Source organism: Brassica napus, chromosome C1 (genome assembly GCF_020379485.1).
Source record: "Brassica napus cultivar Da-Ae chromosome C1, Da-Ae, whole genome shotgun sequence".
Lineage (NCBI taxonomy): Eukaryota > Viridiplantae > Streptophyta > Magnoliopsida > Brassicales > Brassicaceae > Brassica > Brassica napus.
The window spans coordinates 39330079-39347308 of NC_063444.1; the positions used below are offsets into that span (position 1 = coordinate 39330079).

At 46.1% G+C, this 17230-nt stretch overlaps 2 protein-coding genes across 2 annotated transcripts; both read right to left on the reverse strand.

Annotated features, from left to right (window-relative positions):
* Positions 1–8404: 8404 nt before the first annotated feature.
* Positions 8405–8980, reverse strand: LOC125580010. Its single transcript, XM_048743941.1, has one exon. It carries the CDS (start codon positions 8978–8980, stop codon positions 8405–8407), a length of 576 nt encoding a protein of 191 aa, XP_048599898.1.
* Positions 8981–16123: 7143 nt separating this feature from the next.
* On the reverse strand, positions 16124–16896 carry LOC106385210 (cyclin-dependent protein kinase inhibitor SMR13-like). The gene has a single exon (XM_013825152.3). It carries the CDS (start codon positions 16711–16713, stop codon positions 16288–16290), a length of 426 nt encoding a protein of 141 aa, XP_013680606.2. The 5' UTR covers positions 16714–16896; the 3' UTR covers positions 16124–16287.
* Positions 16897–17230: the final 334 nt, after the last annotated feature.

Consider the following 17230-nt stretch of genomic DNA (forward strand, 5'->3'; position numbering starts at 1 on the left):
AAACTCATCAAGTAAACAAGCAATGAACACAAACAAAACAATGATGTTTAGGAGACAACAATGACATCGAGACAACAGACATTAGAGACGTCAAAGCTCTTTAGGAGACAGAAGATACAATACAATGATAAAGTTGTTTCAAAAGTATATTCAAGCACACATGTGAAACAGAAACGGCTTGACTGTGTTTTGAAATTCTTTACATTCACGTTAATGTCATCAGCAGAGTCAGACTTCCCAGAGCTCATGTGGTCTGAGCCATTGCATATATAACTTTACTAGATGACAGTAGTATTCACCCGTCAATCACTTCTATAAACAACTCTCCTATCACATAAGCTTAGGAACCACAGAGACCATGAAACCATGAAATGAACTAAACAATGAAGTTACAATCTAAACAGAGACCATGAAACAATGAAGTTACAATCTAACAGAGGCCATGAAACCATGAAATGAACTAAACAATGAAGTTACAATCTAAACAGAGACCATAAAACCATGAAAGCTCAGTAAATATCAGAAACAAAAACGATTTAGCTCTTCCAACAAATTGGGGAGTAGTTAATTATAAAACCCATCTCATATCACAAACAAGAAACCCATTTTATAAGTTGAATCAAAAACTCATTTTATAAGTTGAATCGATGATGAGATCCGAGATAATCTGAATCAAAAACACATATGGAGTATTGAATCCGAAACCCATCAAACCAGATCAAGCAAACACACTAAACACGAAATCCATCAAACCTGACGAACAGAGAGAGACGGAGACGAGACGAGACAGTTGGAGACGGACGAGACGGAGATGAGACAGAGACGGAGAGTGACGGCGACGAGGCAGAGAGTGACGGAGACGGACGAAGGGTGGAGATCGTGACTTCGAGAGAATCGCCTTGGGGAGAGTCGAGAGAGTGACTCGAGATGATGAAATGAACTTTGTCCCAAAACGATTTTGTTTCTGTAACCCTAGATTTTTTAATCCATTGGACACCCCATTTTCATAAAGCCCAATCCCAATAAAACCCACTTTTTAAATGGTTTCCCAAATTTTGCCCATTCATAACCCATGGGAAAAACGGGTTTATCCATATTAGGCACATTTAAATATGGACGTGGACAACCAGTGGACGGCCCGCCCATTTGACACCTATATCCAACGGTTCCTCCTTTATAGGCTTTGCCTTTCTTCTCTCCCTTCTTATTTCTTGCTCTCTCGTCGTCGGTGCCTTGAGCTCAGGTAATTTTTTCTTTTACCTTTCTTCTAGTTTTTCGAGTTTTGGTTAGATAGGTCGGACCTCTCGTTATGTTTCCTCGGATTTTAGCTTTCTCATCGCCGTGACCCGTTGAATAGGAACCATCGGCATCATGTCTAAGCGGTCCTCTTATTTTGTTCCCACGACGTCCGATAGGGCTAGGTTGAAGAGGAGAATGGAATCGCCGGTTTCCCGATCGGACAGCTCGTCGGAGGCGGGTGAAGGATCTGACTACGACCTGATGGCTCCCTTCCCTCTATCATGTGTTTACGCGGCTCCTCCATTAGTGGGTCCTGCCTCGTCAGTCGATGAGGATGAGCTGGCGGTTTGGCGGAGTAGGTATTCGCTTCCTTCTTCCATCGTTCTCCGAGTTCCCACCCCCAAAAGAGCGCGCTTCCAGCTACATCCCGGGGGAAATTTCCGTCTACGAAGCTTTCTTCGACTCCGGCCTTAGGGGAACGATTCCTGCTCTGATTGCTGGTTTGTGCAATCTTTTCGAGATCTCGCCCTCATAGCTATCCAAAACATAGGCGAATTAGAGTATCTCTCCCTTGGTATCAATGAGGTCCTATTCGTGTATCACTTGGCTCCCCTTAACGGAGGAGAGGGGAGATTCCATCTTTGCCCTTGCAGCGGATTGCCGACTGTGGAGGAGCTTCCAAAGAATGATCGAAAAGGACCGGTTTTTAATAAAAATGGCAGGAGAGATACGCTTTTAAGGCATTCCCCGGATCTTCTCATCGATGGAATTTTATAGGTAGGAGTCGTTTAATCCTTTTGTTGATCGGCCACCTTTCTGATCTTGTGTGTTTTTGTTATGCAGCCGGAACTCATCATGCTCCTTCGGAAGGAGAGAAAGCTGTTCTCCGGGCGCGGCAGCTTTTTGCGGATTGACGTCAGGTTAATTTCTTGGTCAGCGAGACGGTGCTGCGACGTAGTAGCCCTTGGAGTAAGCGTCTCCTTGCCCTATCCTCTTTTCTCTCATAATGCCTAACGGTTATTTCTATTCAGGAGACATGTCGGGAGGCGCCACCACTGATCCTTTTGCAGCCTATCAGGAAGCGGCGAAGGTGATGTCTGCGAAGAAAAGGTCTAGTAGTAGGAGTGCATCTGGAGACGAGGTGATGATTACTGGCAGCCGTCGTTCACCAGTGGTTAAGTTGGAGCCTTCTCCTTCTCTGTCGGGAAAGAGACCAAGAGTGGTGGCGTGACGACTCGATCAGCACAGCAGTCGGCTGACATAGCTCGTTCTGCAGGGAGTTTAGCTACGGCTTTATCCAACCTGAACTTGAACGTATTTCCTCTGGATGGCACTGTCTTGCCTATAGGGGATTCCTCAGAGGTGATCCAGGTTCTTCAAGGAGGGCTTCTCCGGGTAAGTTCTATTACCTGCCCGCTTTTCCTTTTGGTTTGGTAATTTGATCGAGATCCGCGTTTTGTGCAGACTGTTTCCCAGCTGCACCATCTTGGGGGGCGACTATCTGATGAAGGCTTGCTCATCCTTCGAGAGGAGGTTGAGGTTTTGAAGAGCCAGGAATCCAGAGAGAAGGAACAATGTGTGGCCCGGGAATTCGAGATACGCGATCTTAAGGAGAAGATAAAAGACCTGGAGAAGGTGGCTGAGTCTTCTTCAGCTGATGTGCTGGCTGTGAATCAGAAGAATTAAGAGCTAGAGGAAGATATCGAGGCTCTCAAGGCGGCGGCAGAGACTTTTAAGTTTGAGATGGTGATGGCCGTGAATGGAGCCAGGGTCGTTGCTCGCTGGGAATCTTATGAGGGAATGGTTGAGGAAGCAGAGTGCCAAGTGGGACTTGGTCACGGCGTTGGAACAAGTCAAGGAGCAAAGGTGCCCCCCTTCCCACTTTCGAGGATGAGCCTGTTATTCCGCCGTCTTCTGATATGGATGTGGATTCATCTGTCAAGCCGAGAGGGTCCCCGACTTGAACTTGTGTTCCATGTTTTTCCCTTCTTTGAATAATGATGTTTGTTTAAACCTTGGTCCTTTGTGGCCTTTATTATATCTTCGAACAATGGCCCTGTTGTGGCCTTCTTTTTACCCAGACTCTTGCTTGCTTTAAATCAAGTCTCTAGAGGTTGTTCTCGTAATCTGGGATTTGGTGGAGATTCGAGGGTCGTGGAGGAGCAGAGGCTCTCTTTGGACCCTTAGATCTCGTTTGGGACCCGGAGGTCCTTTCTCTAGGTCCTGGGACCGAGACTGGGGCCCGGAGGAAATGTGGGAATCCGGAGATTCTTTTGTTAGATCCGGAGATTCTTTAATTAGATCCGGAGATCGTGGTTGGAACCCGGAGGTTTCTATGATTCGGACCCGGAGGTCGTATGAGAATACAGAGTTTTTTCCCTTAGATCCGGAGATCGTATTGGGACCCTAGTGTATCTGGACCCTGAGGTCACGTGGGAATCCGGAGGTTGTTCAGGGATGTAATGACCTTGATGTGCCCTAGGCTGCATAGGGGTTCTATCCTTCTTGCTAGAATCGTATTAGGCCTTTGAGGCCATGTCGGAACCCGGAGGTTTTTATCCGGAGATCGTTTTTTGGAACCCGGAGGTTCGTCGAAGTTGTGATGACCCCGATGCGCCCTAGGCTGCACAGAGGTTCTAACTTTTTTTTTATCCTCGGAACCCTGAGGCCGTATAGGAACCCGGAGGTTCTTCCTTTGACCATGAGATCTTTGATTGGAACCCAGAGGCTATAGGGGAACCCGGAGGTTCTTCCTTAGATTTTATACATAGGACCCGGAATCGTTTGGGGAACTTTGGGTTTCCTCTTTAGATCAGGGGCTCGCATAGAGACCCGAAGTTTCTTGGGAACCCGGAATGTTTTGTTCTTTGCAGGGACCGTACTCCGCCTTCCTAGGCAAGGCTACTACCGGTACCTGTTTGGATTTCGTATTCTGCCGCTCGGAAGCTGGCCACTATCGAGTTCCTATGTTGTATTCTACTTCTGCAGGAAGTCACTGACAGGCTTAGAGGGTGCTGGTGTGGGTGTTATGACCCAAGTGCCAGGCTTACGCTGCTTTCAACGTCTGGAGAAGCAGGATTTAGATTACTCCTTGTGTTTCACAGTAGTTTTGCAATAAGTATATACCATGTGTTCCCTGTATCGTGTACCTCGTAGCATTTTAATACAGGTACTTTTCACATTGGTACTCTGGGGACCCCGATGTGCCTTAGGCTACACAGGGGTTTTAGGTAGTTTTGACAGCATACTCAGGCTTGCGCATACCCATTCATGCTTTATGTCTCATACCCGTTTTGATTCTTTGTGGGCGTGCCACTGTGGTCGTGCCACTTTGGTGAGGGTTGGCCAGGATCAGAGGTCCCTGGAGACCTGATCCAGCTCGTATGCCTCTTTAAGTATAATGATTTCCCCTCTACTTTTATATCGAAACTATTTTATTATAAGCTTTGTCCGGAGACGTTTAGCATACAAAGTAGCAAAATCACAATGCTTAAATAGTATATAGTAGTATAGAAATCATGGTTCGGAGACCGTATTAAAAATGATAAGCTTTGAGGTGCAGGGCGTTCCAGCAGTTAGGTTGTATTTTACCTTTGCTATCTTGCAGCCTGTAGGAGCCTGCTCTCCGCACCTCGATTACCTTATAGGGTCCTTCCCACCTTGGGGTGAGTTTCCCCGTCATTTTTTCTGCTCGTCGTAGAACCCAGTCCCCTTGCTGGAAGGTTCTGGTTCTGACTTTCTTGTTGTACGTCCTGGCGACGTTTTGCTGGTAGGACCAGTTTCTTAGTCGAGCAGGTCGAGGCTTAGCGCCATTAGCTCGTTGTTTTCCTCCTAAGAGGTAGATCCGGAGACCGTTGTTCTTACGTGCATCTCTGTAGGTACAATGGCCTCAGAGCTGTAGACTAGCGAGTAGGGGGTTTCCCCTGTTGCTTTTTTTGGAGTGGTCCGGTACGCCCAGAGGAATCTGTGTAGTTCTTCCGCCCATTTCCCGTGAGAGCCCTCCAGTCGCTTTTTAAGCATATTGACAACTGTTTTGTTTGTGGAGTCGGCTTGTCCGTTAGACTGGGGGTGTCGGGGTGTGGCGAAAGTTAGTTTTATGCCTCAGTCCTTGCAGAACTCCTTGAAGTTGTGGCTTGTGAACCGGGATCCATTGTCGGTGACGATCTCATGGGAGACCCCGAAGTGAGTGATTACGTAGGTCCACAGGAACTTGCGGATCTGGAGATCTGTTATGCGGCTGAGCGCTTCTGCTTCGACCCACTTGGAGAAGTAGTCAGTGACTATCAGAAGGAAGACCTTCTGCCCCGGCGCCATAGGGAATTTCCCTACTATATCCATGCCCCACTTTCTTAAGGGCCATGGTGAGCTTATGGACTTGAGGTTCTCTTGGGGGAGCGTGGAGACCAGAGCGTGCCTTTGGCATTGGTCGTAGTGCTTGACTTGTCTGTTGGCGTCGGCGGCCATCGTGGGCCAGTAGTAACCACCCCTTCTGGCTCTGAGTACCAAGCTTCTGCCACTAGAGTGGGATCCACAATCTCCTTCATGTAGTTCTACAAGAATTCTAGCGGCTTCTTGGGGTGTGACACACCTTAGGTACGGGCCAGAGAAAAACCTCCGGTACAGCTTCTCCTGGGAGATGCAGTACCTCGTGGCTTGCTTCTTGATCTTTCTGGCCTCACTACGGTCTTCCGGGAGGATGTCGGCCTCCAGGTACCGGATAAGGGGGGTCATCTAGGTTTCGCCTTCTTCGACAGTGGAGACTTCCTCTGATGGGGGTTCCTCCATGGTAGCTGGCCATTGAAGCACGAGCAAGGGGATACTCATCTGGCTATTCGTTTCGAGGGCGGACCCTAGATTAGCCAGGGCATCGACTTCTGAGTTATGTTCCCGGGGGATTTGAGTGAGTTTGCAGCTCTTGAACTTCTTGATTAGTCGTTGAGCGACCGCCAGATACTGGATCATGATGTTGTCTTTTGCTTGATATTCCCCCTGTACCTGGTTAATTATCAGCTGGGAGTCACCGAAGACCTGGATGTTCTCTGCCCCCATTTGGTGAGCAAGGTTTAGGCCCGCGATTAGGGCCTCATACTCGCTTTCGTTGTTGGTTGCTTTGAAGTTGCATCTCACGGCTCTTGAGGCTGTATTCCCTGTTGGCGAGGTAAGCACTATCCCTACTCCAGCTCCTCTGACGTTGCTGGATCCATCAACGTGTAGGATCCATTCTCCTTCTTCCTTAATCTCGCCTTGGAGGCGTACCTCCTGCTCCAGAGCTGGGAGCAACGCAGGGGAGAATTCAGCCACGAAGTCTACTAGGACATGTGACTTTATAGCCGTGGCGGGTCGAAATATTACGTCGTACTCCCCTAGTTCGACGGCCCATTTGGCTAGGCGTCCGGAGACTTCTGGTTTGTGGAGGACCAACTTTACAGGGGGGGAGGTAACAACCACGATTGGATGAGCCTGGAAGTAGGGTCGGAGCTTGCGGACGGCGACTATCAGGGCTAAGGCCAGTTTTTCGAGGTGGCTGTAGCGGGTCTCCGCGTCCAGGAGAGCCTTGCTTACATAGTAGATTGGTAGCTGCTTGTTTCCCTCCTCGCGAACTAACACGGCGCTCACGGCGTGTTCGGAGACTGCTAGATATAGTAGCAGAACTTCACCGAGTAGTGGCTTGGACAAGAGAGGCGGAGTGGTAAGATACGATTTCAACTCTTGAAGAGTGGATTCGCATTCTCCCGTCCGCTGGAAATCCTTTGGATTCTTAAGAGTTCCAAAAAAGGCGTGAGATTTGTCTGAGAGTCTGGAGATGAATCTGCTCAATGCTGCCATCCTTCCCGTCAGTTTTTGAACCTCCTTGATGTTCTTCGGGGAAGGGATCAAATGAATGGCCCTGATTTGCTCCGGGTTGGCCTTGATGTCCCGATGGGTTACGATGTACCCGAGGAACTTGCCAGAACTGACCCCAAATGAGCATTTAGCCGGGTTGAGCTTCATGTTATATTTCCTGAGGGTGGAGAAAACGTGCTGCAGGTGAGATATGTGATCTTCCGCTTCCAGGGATTTGACTAGCATGTCATCGATGTAGACCTCCATGGTTCTTTCGATTTGGTCCGCTAACATCATGGTGACCAGTCGCTGATAGATCGATCCTGCGTTCTTTAGGCCGAAGGGCATGACCTTGTAGCAGTAGATCCCTCTGGACGTCATGAAGGAGGTTTTCTCTTGGTCCTCAGGATGCATAAGTATCTGATTGTAGCCGGAGAACGCGTCCATGAAGCTCATCAGCGGGTGCCCCACAGTGGCGTCCACCAGTTTATCGATATGAGGTAGCGGGAAGGGATCCTTTGGACAGGACTTGTTGAGGTCCGTGAAATCGATGCAGACTCTCCACTTCCCGTTCTTTTTCTTGACCACGACGACGTTGGCTAGCCACTCTGGGTACTGCACTTCGCGAATGTACCCCGCGCCGAGAAGGCTCTTGACTTCGTCGTTGATGATCGCGTCTCTTTCGGGGGCGAACTTCCGTCTCTTTTGTCTGACGGGTTGATGTAGGGGGTCCACCTGCAACTTATGCATGATGATCTCCGGATTGATCCCAGGCATATCTGTGTGGGACCAAGCGAAACAGTCGGAGTTAGACCTGAGGAAGTCTATCAGTCTTCTTCTCAATTCTTTGGTTAGCTTGGAGCCGATCTTGAGATGCCATGTCTGGTCTCCTTCGGTTAATGGCACCTCATCCATTTCTTCTACCTCCGGTTCCTCTGTGTGATGAGCCAGAGGCTTGCTCTGTAATTACTATAAGACCTTTGTCTTTCCCTTCAGAGTGGTCTGATAGCAGGAGCGGGAATATTCTTGATCCCCTCTGGTCGCCTTTATGCCCCAGGGCGTAGGGAACTTCACCATTTGGTGAAGAGTCGAGGGGACGGCCCCCATTTCGTGGATCCAGGGCCGTCCTAAGATCATGTTGTAGGACGAATCGCAATAAACCACGAGGAATTTGGTTGGCATGTTGACTCCTTCGGCATATAAGGGGAGGGTTATCTCCCCGGCGGTTTGCTTGACTTCCCCGCTGAAACCTATAAGGGGGGTTACCCTTCGAGTTAGAAAGCCTTCCTCCAGCCCCAGGTCCTTGTATGCGGCCTGGAAGATGATGTTGCCCGAGCTTCTGTTATCTACCAGTATCCTTTTTACCAGGCAGTTCGCTACAGTGAGCGGAGATAACCAGGGAGTCGTAGTGAGGAGTGAGGACTTTCTTCTGCCCCTTGGCCATGAAACTTATTTCGTCCGTCCCTAGGAGCAGGCGTTTTGGCTTGGCTGCCTCTAGGCCGTGCTTGGCGTTCCAGGTGCTTTTCGTCACGGCTGCATGGCTTATTCCGCAGATTTCCAAACCGCCCGAGATGACATGGATCACTCGGTCCTGTCGCGGTGGCGAGACGGGAGCAGCTTCAGTGGGCTTACCCGTTGTCTCCTTGCTTAGATGGCTCTTGGCCTTCTCGGAAAGGAACTCCCTGAGGTGCCCTTTCTTAAGCAGCTCGTTGACCTTGATCTTTAGTGCGATGCAGTCCTCCTTTTTGTGACCGTGGTCTCGGTGGAAGTCGCACCAGAAGCCAGGGTTCCGCAAAGAGTCTGGGGCTTTCATCTTCTGAGGCCACTTGACATACTGGCCCATCTGCCTCAGAACATTGATAAGCTCCGGCCTTGAGACGGAGAGGTGAGAGATGTCTGGCCACGTGAACACTGACATCCCTTCTGCCTTCTCGATTGGCTGGTTCTAGTACCTGCCCCGGTTTCGATTCCTGGAGTCCATAGCTGGTCTTTGAGAGGGTTTCTCGTCTCGCTCGGTTCGATCTGGTCTGATCGTCATAGGATCTTGCTTTTGTTGCGCCTTGGCACGGCTGGCGACGTCTTCCTCCCATTTGACATGCGACCAGGCTCGAGATAGGACATCTTCCATGGTTTTGCGCTGGTATTTGGTCAGCTCTTTGTAGAGGTCTCCGTCGGGGAGCAGGCCTCTCTTGAAAGCAGATATAGCAGTGGGGATACTGCATTCGGGGATAGCCACCTTTTTTTGATTGAAGGGGGCTATGTAGCCTCTCAGGGGTTCCGCTCGATGCTGGAGGATTTTGTAGAGGCTGTCGGAGGTTTTCTCCAGGTCCCTGCTGCTGGCAAATTGTTCCACGAACTTATCGCTGAGAACTGCGAAGGAGGCTATGGACCTGGAGGGTAAGTTGATATACCATTGCAGAGCAGGTCCGGTCAGAGTGGAGCCAAAACCTTTGCACATGGTAGCTTCGCGTGACCCTTTTGGGAGTGGTACAGCGAGCATCCTCTGTTTGTATTGGGCGACGTGGTCGTCCGGATCAGTGGTGCCGTTATACGCCTTTATAATGGGGAAAGAGAACTTCCTGGGCATCTCGATCAAGGTGTTCTCATCCGTGAAGGGAGTATCGGCGTAGGAATCGGGGTTGCTCTTCCGTATGGGGGGAGCTACCCCGGGGAGTCTCTCCAACATGGATTGCATTGCGTCGAGCCTATCGGAGAACATCCGGTGAAGGTGAGCGATCGTAGGAGACTCCGCTCTTGCTGCTCCATCTGACGCTTCCTTATCAGGCGCGGGCTCCGAGTCGCTGTCCTCCCCGTCGTAGGTCTGAGCGTCCTTGGCCTTTTCTCGCGTAGATGCTTCTCCTCCCGGCGCCGCAGTCGAGAAACTTGCGCCTGTCCCGGAGTTAGGTGTTTCCAGAGGCGGCATAAGGCGAACCTGAGTCCGAAATCGGTGCTTCTTGTTGCTCGTGGTGTTAAGGGCTTGGTTCTCGTCTCGGAGGGTAAGATTCTCCGATTCGAGCTGGCTGAGCTTCTCGGCGCTCTGCTCCAGTTGCTTGGAGTGTTCGTTGCGTTTTTCCTTCAGGATCTGAAACTTCGAGGACAACTCGGGATTGGTTTCTTCCCGAGCTCTATGTAACCCGGTTACTTGACCTTGCAGGTCATCGATTTGTCTTTGGAGTTCAGCCTCTCTCTGGGTAGCTTCAGGTAGCTCGTCATGCTCATCCACCGCCATTATCACGTGGTTTAGATTACTCCCCTCCTTTTAGCGCCAAACTGCTAGGGGATTTTTGTGTAGGATCTTTGTGAGTACCACAGAACGATGGACAAGGCTAGTGTTTGTATTGATTTCGTATATAGATTGAGAGAAATAGACTTGAAGAGATGTTTTATTGAGTAAAGAAGCCGGAACTACAATGATTGGTGTATAAACCCTAGTTCTAGCCGTCTAACTCTAATCTCTAAGTCTTGAAGTGTCGATCCCTTGCTTTAGGGTTTAGGTTCCCCTTATATAGTCTTCCTAAGGCGGGCCTTAGTCGGTTGGAGTAGGTTAAACTCTTCCATATTCGGAAATATGGAAGGTTATCCTTATCGGAAGTTTTTAATTTCCCGGAGGAAGGGGAGCGATCCTGAGACCGAACCCGGAAAACTCCACAGTGGGGAACCGGGGTTCCTTCTAGCGGGGATCCTGGGAACCGGGGTTCCTTCCAGCGGGGATCCAGAGGCCGGTGTCCTGCCTAGGGTCTGGAGGAATTCGGTACCTGAGTATTTTTCCCCAACACTGAACGTTCCCCCTGCCAAAAGTCAAGGTACAATCCCGAGACGAGGCAAGAAGCTACAGCTACAACATCAAAACCTCAAGGAGCATCAAGTATGCTAAACGCAATAAGGAGACCGACACGAAGACCTGAATGAAAGTCCATTACAGCTTTTACAAGCTCAAGAGGCACAAGCAAGGCTAGTAGAATCAAGCTTGAGGATCCTCTGTTTCGGCCTCCAGATCTTATTAAACCTCCTCATACCCTTAATCCTTAGCCTCGCCAAAATTCTCCCTCTTAGAATTCTTGGGTCCTGACCCCTACACTCCTCCACACGATTCATGGAACCAGAGAGCCTCCAGAAATGCAAACTGAAGTCCTGCCTGAACTAAGGCCGAGTATAGCTACAGGAGCATGATAAGAATCTGGGGTATGAGCAAAAACATCACCCTTTATGCATACGTTCGCGGTTTCTCCATCAAACTTTCAGCCAACTCTGACCAATTCCCACCATGGGGGCAACGTCTCATCCTTATAAAGGAGAAGAAGAAAGTCTTACAGGCTCAACTTGACCCTGTGTGACAGTGATGTCCTCCCTTAGAGCATTCACTAGGTCCTACATAGTGGTTCTTCCTGATTATCCACTTCTAGGCCATCGGAATCAAGGGTACAACTACATCTATGTGACCATCCTCATTCAGACCAAACACATGCCCTGCCCATTGAAGCATGTCTGTAAGTCTATCTACATTCGTCCAGGCCGTTACATCATGCCCACTGGGTTCATTGACGAATACACTACCTGATCTAGACCACGTGTTTGTATCGAATCAAGGATTATTGCCCATTCTCCAAGCGATATATCTCCAATCAGGCTGTGAATCCTTTCAGACCGACCGCAAGTACATCCGAGCACTATCGACAAGGGAGTTTGATGGCCCAGGCTACGAGCCGACGTCCTACTCCAAATTCAACAAGGAGTTTGATACCATGGTGAGACTCACGAAGTCCTATGAAGAAAATCATGTCATTTCCTGCCTTCAAACATGAAACCAGAAAATAAGGGGCAAACTGTTGGGGAAAAATATTCCATGAAGAGATTACTCCAGCTTTCGGGTTCCTACCTCCAGGTTCTGGGTTCCTGCCCCCAGGTTCTGGGTTCCTACCCCCCGGGTGTGGGTCCCTGCCTCCGGGTCTTGGTCCTGCCTCCGGCTTCCAGACCGAGTAATTTATCCTGCCTTAGGATAAATGGAAATCTTCCTTTAACAAGGTACCAACTTGGACAAGGAGTCTCCATAGATCCGAGAAAAAAGAGGAAGTATTTCAATACATATGACCTCCCTTAAGAAAAAGGGAAATATTCTATTATCTAAGGATATAATAAATATTTCCAAATCCTTAGAGAGAGGCATGACCTCCACTATAAATATAGGTTTCTAAACCTAAAGAAAGGGGTCCGAGACATCCATGACCAGAGCTCACAATTCCACAGCCGCCAAGGCAAGGTTCCATACCTAGAAGACCTACTTCTTCGACACGCTTATGATAGGCTTACTCCGGCGGTTACTACCGACAAGGGGAAGATATATACTCACTGCAGCACGTCTACAACTCTACTTACTGGCTCAGGCCACGATCTCCAGCTCATCAGCAGGGTCCCTCCATGCTCACTGAAGCATACCGAGACATCATGCTCACTGCAGCATATCGACAGGTCTACAATCTGTTCTAGCCATGCGCCCCTTAGAACAGATGACTCCTACCCACTACAGAGCTACGTGCTCCCAAGGCTACGTGCCCATTAGGCCATGTGCCCACTAGAGCCCCGTGCTCCAAATGCTACATGGCCATTAGGCCATGTGCCCACTAGAGCCCCATGCTCCCTAGGCTACGTGCCCATTAGGCCATGTGCCCACTAGAGCCTCATGCTCCCAAGGATACGTGCCCATTAGGTCATGTGCCCACTAGAGCCCCGTGCTCCCTAGGTTACATTCCTCCATTAGGCTACGCGCCTCCATCTAGGCTTCGTGCCTCCATATACATGAACTACGAACGGCTTGATCCCTCACTGAAGGGTACGTAGGCAATCCCCACTGAAGGATGCAGCTATAAACCCAAACACCTTCCACAGTTCCTCACCTAGACGCTCAGGGACCGACCCCTGGTAGTCGGAACCATCAACTACGTATCAGGAGGAACCCAAGGACCGACCCTGGTAGTCGGAACCGTCAATCATAGATCAAGAAGACACTGCGATCTTCACTATCGATAGGCGGCCCCCACATAACGATCAATCTCCCCTGCTGCTACTAAGGCACCGACGACGTATACTGGCCATACCCATATGGCAGTATCCTAAGAGCAGGATCCCCTGGTTTATCAACTATCGAAGCAGGAGAATACATTCAACGACATGTCTCCTTCCTCCTATCATTCCGTAGAGCTGAGCACGGATCGCTTGTACACAAAAATACCCTAACACCATCAGTTGTCCTCTTTGCCATTGTTTGCAGCCGACAACAATTTCCATCTCATGGACAGACGCAAATCCCGGCCGTCGCTTTTATAAATGTGAGGTACATGGGTTCTTCGACTGGTCAGACAAGGAATTGCCTTGTCTTTGGCAGAAGAGAAGCCTCTTGGAAGCTAGGGACAAGATCCGTCGACAAACTGAAGAAATCAAAGCTCTCCGCGAAGCCTTCTCGAGGGCCAATGCTCAGTTAGCGGCGGTTTGAACTCGCTCGTTCCACCGTCCGAACGTTGATATATTGAGTCAACTTGAAGATATCCTCAAAGCCCAAATGATTCAGTCCGATAAGAATTCCGTAAATGTGTTGTTTATTCTTGGGCTGGGTTCTTCGTAGCAACCGTTGTTGTTGTCTTAATGCTTAAGATATGAACTTTCGCTAGTTTTTTCCAATATCAATATTAACCGGTCTGTATTATTCTACAGTTTCAGTTATCCATAACCATTGTATAATATCGTTTGCTATGTATGTTTCCTAGTTAAATTTTCATCCCATCAATGTAAAATATCCACTGTTTAATTACTGTTCTTCCTCTTGTTATTTATATAAGAAAGTTATCTGCAATGCAAAGTTCATGTATTTTTCCTACTTGGAATATCAGAAAAGTGAGGGTTTGTTCTTTAGTTGAACCAATATTGTAGGGACTAAATAATAAATTTATAACAATAATAGGTTAACTGAATATATTTGTTTTACATAAGACAACATGGTCATTTTAAATTCTTCGTAACGCGGAAATATGCGGAAATATAAGTGAGACAAAAAGTCATTTCGTCTCACACCATTTGACAGGTGTATCTATATTTGATATGCCTATCTTAGCTCTGCACCCTACCTACACAACTTGGATATTGCAACGGGGTATGCTTGTAATTTCGCAACTTACTGTATATCCACGTACCTAATTAAGTTTTCCTTTGCATGCTTCACTAATAAACTTCTGTTTCGTGGTTTTCCAGCCAATTTGGCCAAGAAAAAAAAGCAATTTTTATGGATTTTTTTTTATATTGATCGTTTTATTCCGTTTTGAAACTTGGTTGCCACGTGTTTACAACGTGAAAGGACTAACTGTTTAAGGATAGCTCGAGTATGAGTCATTGGTCTGAGCCTATAACGAGCTTCAAAAACCCTGTATTACAAGGCCCATCCTCTTCGCTTTTTCTTTCAGCATCTTAAACTTTTGTATATTTTACACTTTTAGGAAAGATTAAAGAAAAATAATCATATAGAACTCTTTACAAAGATTTGTAACATTAGTAACCTGATTGGTAATGGTAATACAGTAGAAATGCAAACTAAAAAAATCATAAAAAGAATAAAAACAGTTTAGCAGAATAAGTGAAGAGTTTAAATTTGACTATAAAACAATGGAACAATCATCTTTTAAATCATTATCATGTCTAATTAGTAAAAAAGAATTACATAAAATTATCTGGATAATTTACAATTTTTATGGAACTGTAAAAGTAATATATTATTTATTGTACGGGGTTATCAGATAAAATAACAATCATCATGTTTGGTGTTTTTCTTCTTTCTTGAGTTAGTAAACCCAGTAGCTTTTTTTCAAAAGGTTTTTTTGGCTTTCTTGGGGTTTTATTTTCTATTTCAGTCCAGAGATTTTGTATATTTTCTTCATGTATTGTACATGTCTAATTATATCATAAGGACATTTTCGCTTACTTTGACCCTTGTGTGGATTTGTATGCAAAACGTATTAATAGTCAATAATGAATTGTATTTCTGTGGAAAAAGGGAGAAGAATGATCAAATAAATATGTGTTTCTAACTTTTTCTGAGAAATTATGGGAAAAAGAAGAAGAAGATAAAGCCGCACGAGTCGCTTCATTGGATTCCCTTGGCAGATGTTATCACTTATCCTCTGCCTCGACACTGTGGCCATCCCCACTAACTCTTCACATATTTTTCGTCTCTTTGCTTTCGCTATATTTTTAAACATATCTATATTTCTAATCAGTGGAAAATAACGAAACAACCAAAGTTTGGCCAAAAAAATTTCGAAGACTTAAATGAAGTGTAACAAAACCAGGTGAACTATAAAAATATAACGTAAAGATAGTATGTCTTTTGTAACTCATAAAGATAATATATTTTACATACATAAAGGTACAATAAGTTGGACAAAAAAATTGAGCTTCTCAACATACTCGATGAGATTAATTAGTGATATCAACGCCCATTATGTTACATGGCCAATAGAAAAAGGACTATTTTCTTTAAATTTTGTTTTTATATACCAAGAGATGTGAGTGCATACATATGCATGTGTAAAAATAGTATTCGGTGCTGATATATAGTTTGAGAATCACAACCTCAGTGGTGTGAACTTGTAACTAAAGATGATCGTTGTTGTCTTAATGCTATTGGGACCCAAACAGTGTGAATGTTCCGTGTAGGGAGCAACTGTTTCTGTCGATCAAATGAATGAGGAAATTGAACAAAAAACTCGAGCAATATGAACAAAACTAGCCACGAAGAACCAAAAAAAAAGGAAAAATTCTCAAACCACGCCCCAAATTACAGAATCCGACAAAGCTAATAGGTCCAGAAATTAAAGGATAGCAACCTAACACATAGCACATAAGAAAAAGATGCCAGAAAAGTATAAAATAATAAAAAGATTGGCTATTAATGAGACTTTTAAATCGTAGTTGATTTTGATATTACCCTACCACAAAACTCAAACCGACTTTATTCAAATCATCCCCCAAAAAAACAAGCGCCAAAGGAACAAAACGTTAAAGAAAAAACAACTCAAAATAATAAGAAAAAACATCACTCGAAATATTATAATATACTCTTCGTTATTGTATTAACAAATAAAAGAGATGAAAAATTTAATTATCTCACATACAACTTTCTGTATCGATTGATCCTAACTATCACCAATAACAAAAAGACAACAAATACTAATTCAAATTTGTTCATTGATCCACTGCTTTGACGAAGAAGAGCTCGATCTCCGGAGGAGCAAAGAAAACGATCTGCCTCCGTCGTAACACGCAGTTCTGTGGGACTCTTTGCTTCTTCGGCGCCGGTGGACAAGTTAACAACTCCGGTATCCGATACTTATGAGCTTTAGGGGTATAACAACCGCCGCCACCACCACCTTCGCCTGGTGATAACGACGTCAGCACCGCCGGAGAAGGAGAGGGAACATAGTTGTTTGTATCTTGATGAGAAGACGACGTCGTTGTTGAAGAACACGAAGAAACCATACTTGATGAAGAAGCATGATCAAGAATACTAGCTGTGTTCGTGTTCTTGTGTTGTGGAAGTGGTTTCTTGAAATGAGTTCTTTTGAGTTTCTTCCCGGCTCGGTTTGGTTTTCTTGCCTTTTGTGATGGCATTTTAGACCTAATCAAAAGATGAGGATTTTTTTTTCAAGAAAAGAAAGAAAAGAGGAAGAGAGTTTATATTTTATTTTTCTTTGCGAGGTTAGGTGAGGAGGAAAGGGAGAGGAAAGATAGGAAGAAGAGAATCGCTATGTATTTGCTTACTTAGCATATAATATATTAGTAGGAGACACGAGTCAACACGTTAATGGGAGTCTCAAGTTTCTACATTTTTTCACTGAGACGAACCAAAGAGAAAAGTAACTGATTTTTCTTTCAAGAGAAATTACTTAAAATAACTATAATTAATTATAAAATGACTAGACTAACTCATATAATTTTAAAATTACTAGACTAACTCTTGAAATATACAACTTACGGTTTTGCCATCAGTAAAATAAAGCTTAATTAGAAAAAGAAATACATTTTAATATTATGAAAAGAACAAAAAAAAAAGCAAATACTTTGTCGGGTTTCTTCACCAAGCGTTCTTTTCGTCGTCTCCGTCACCTCTATCTTCGACGGTCCCTTT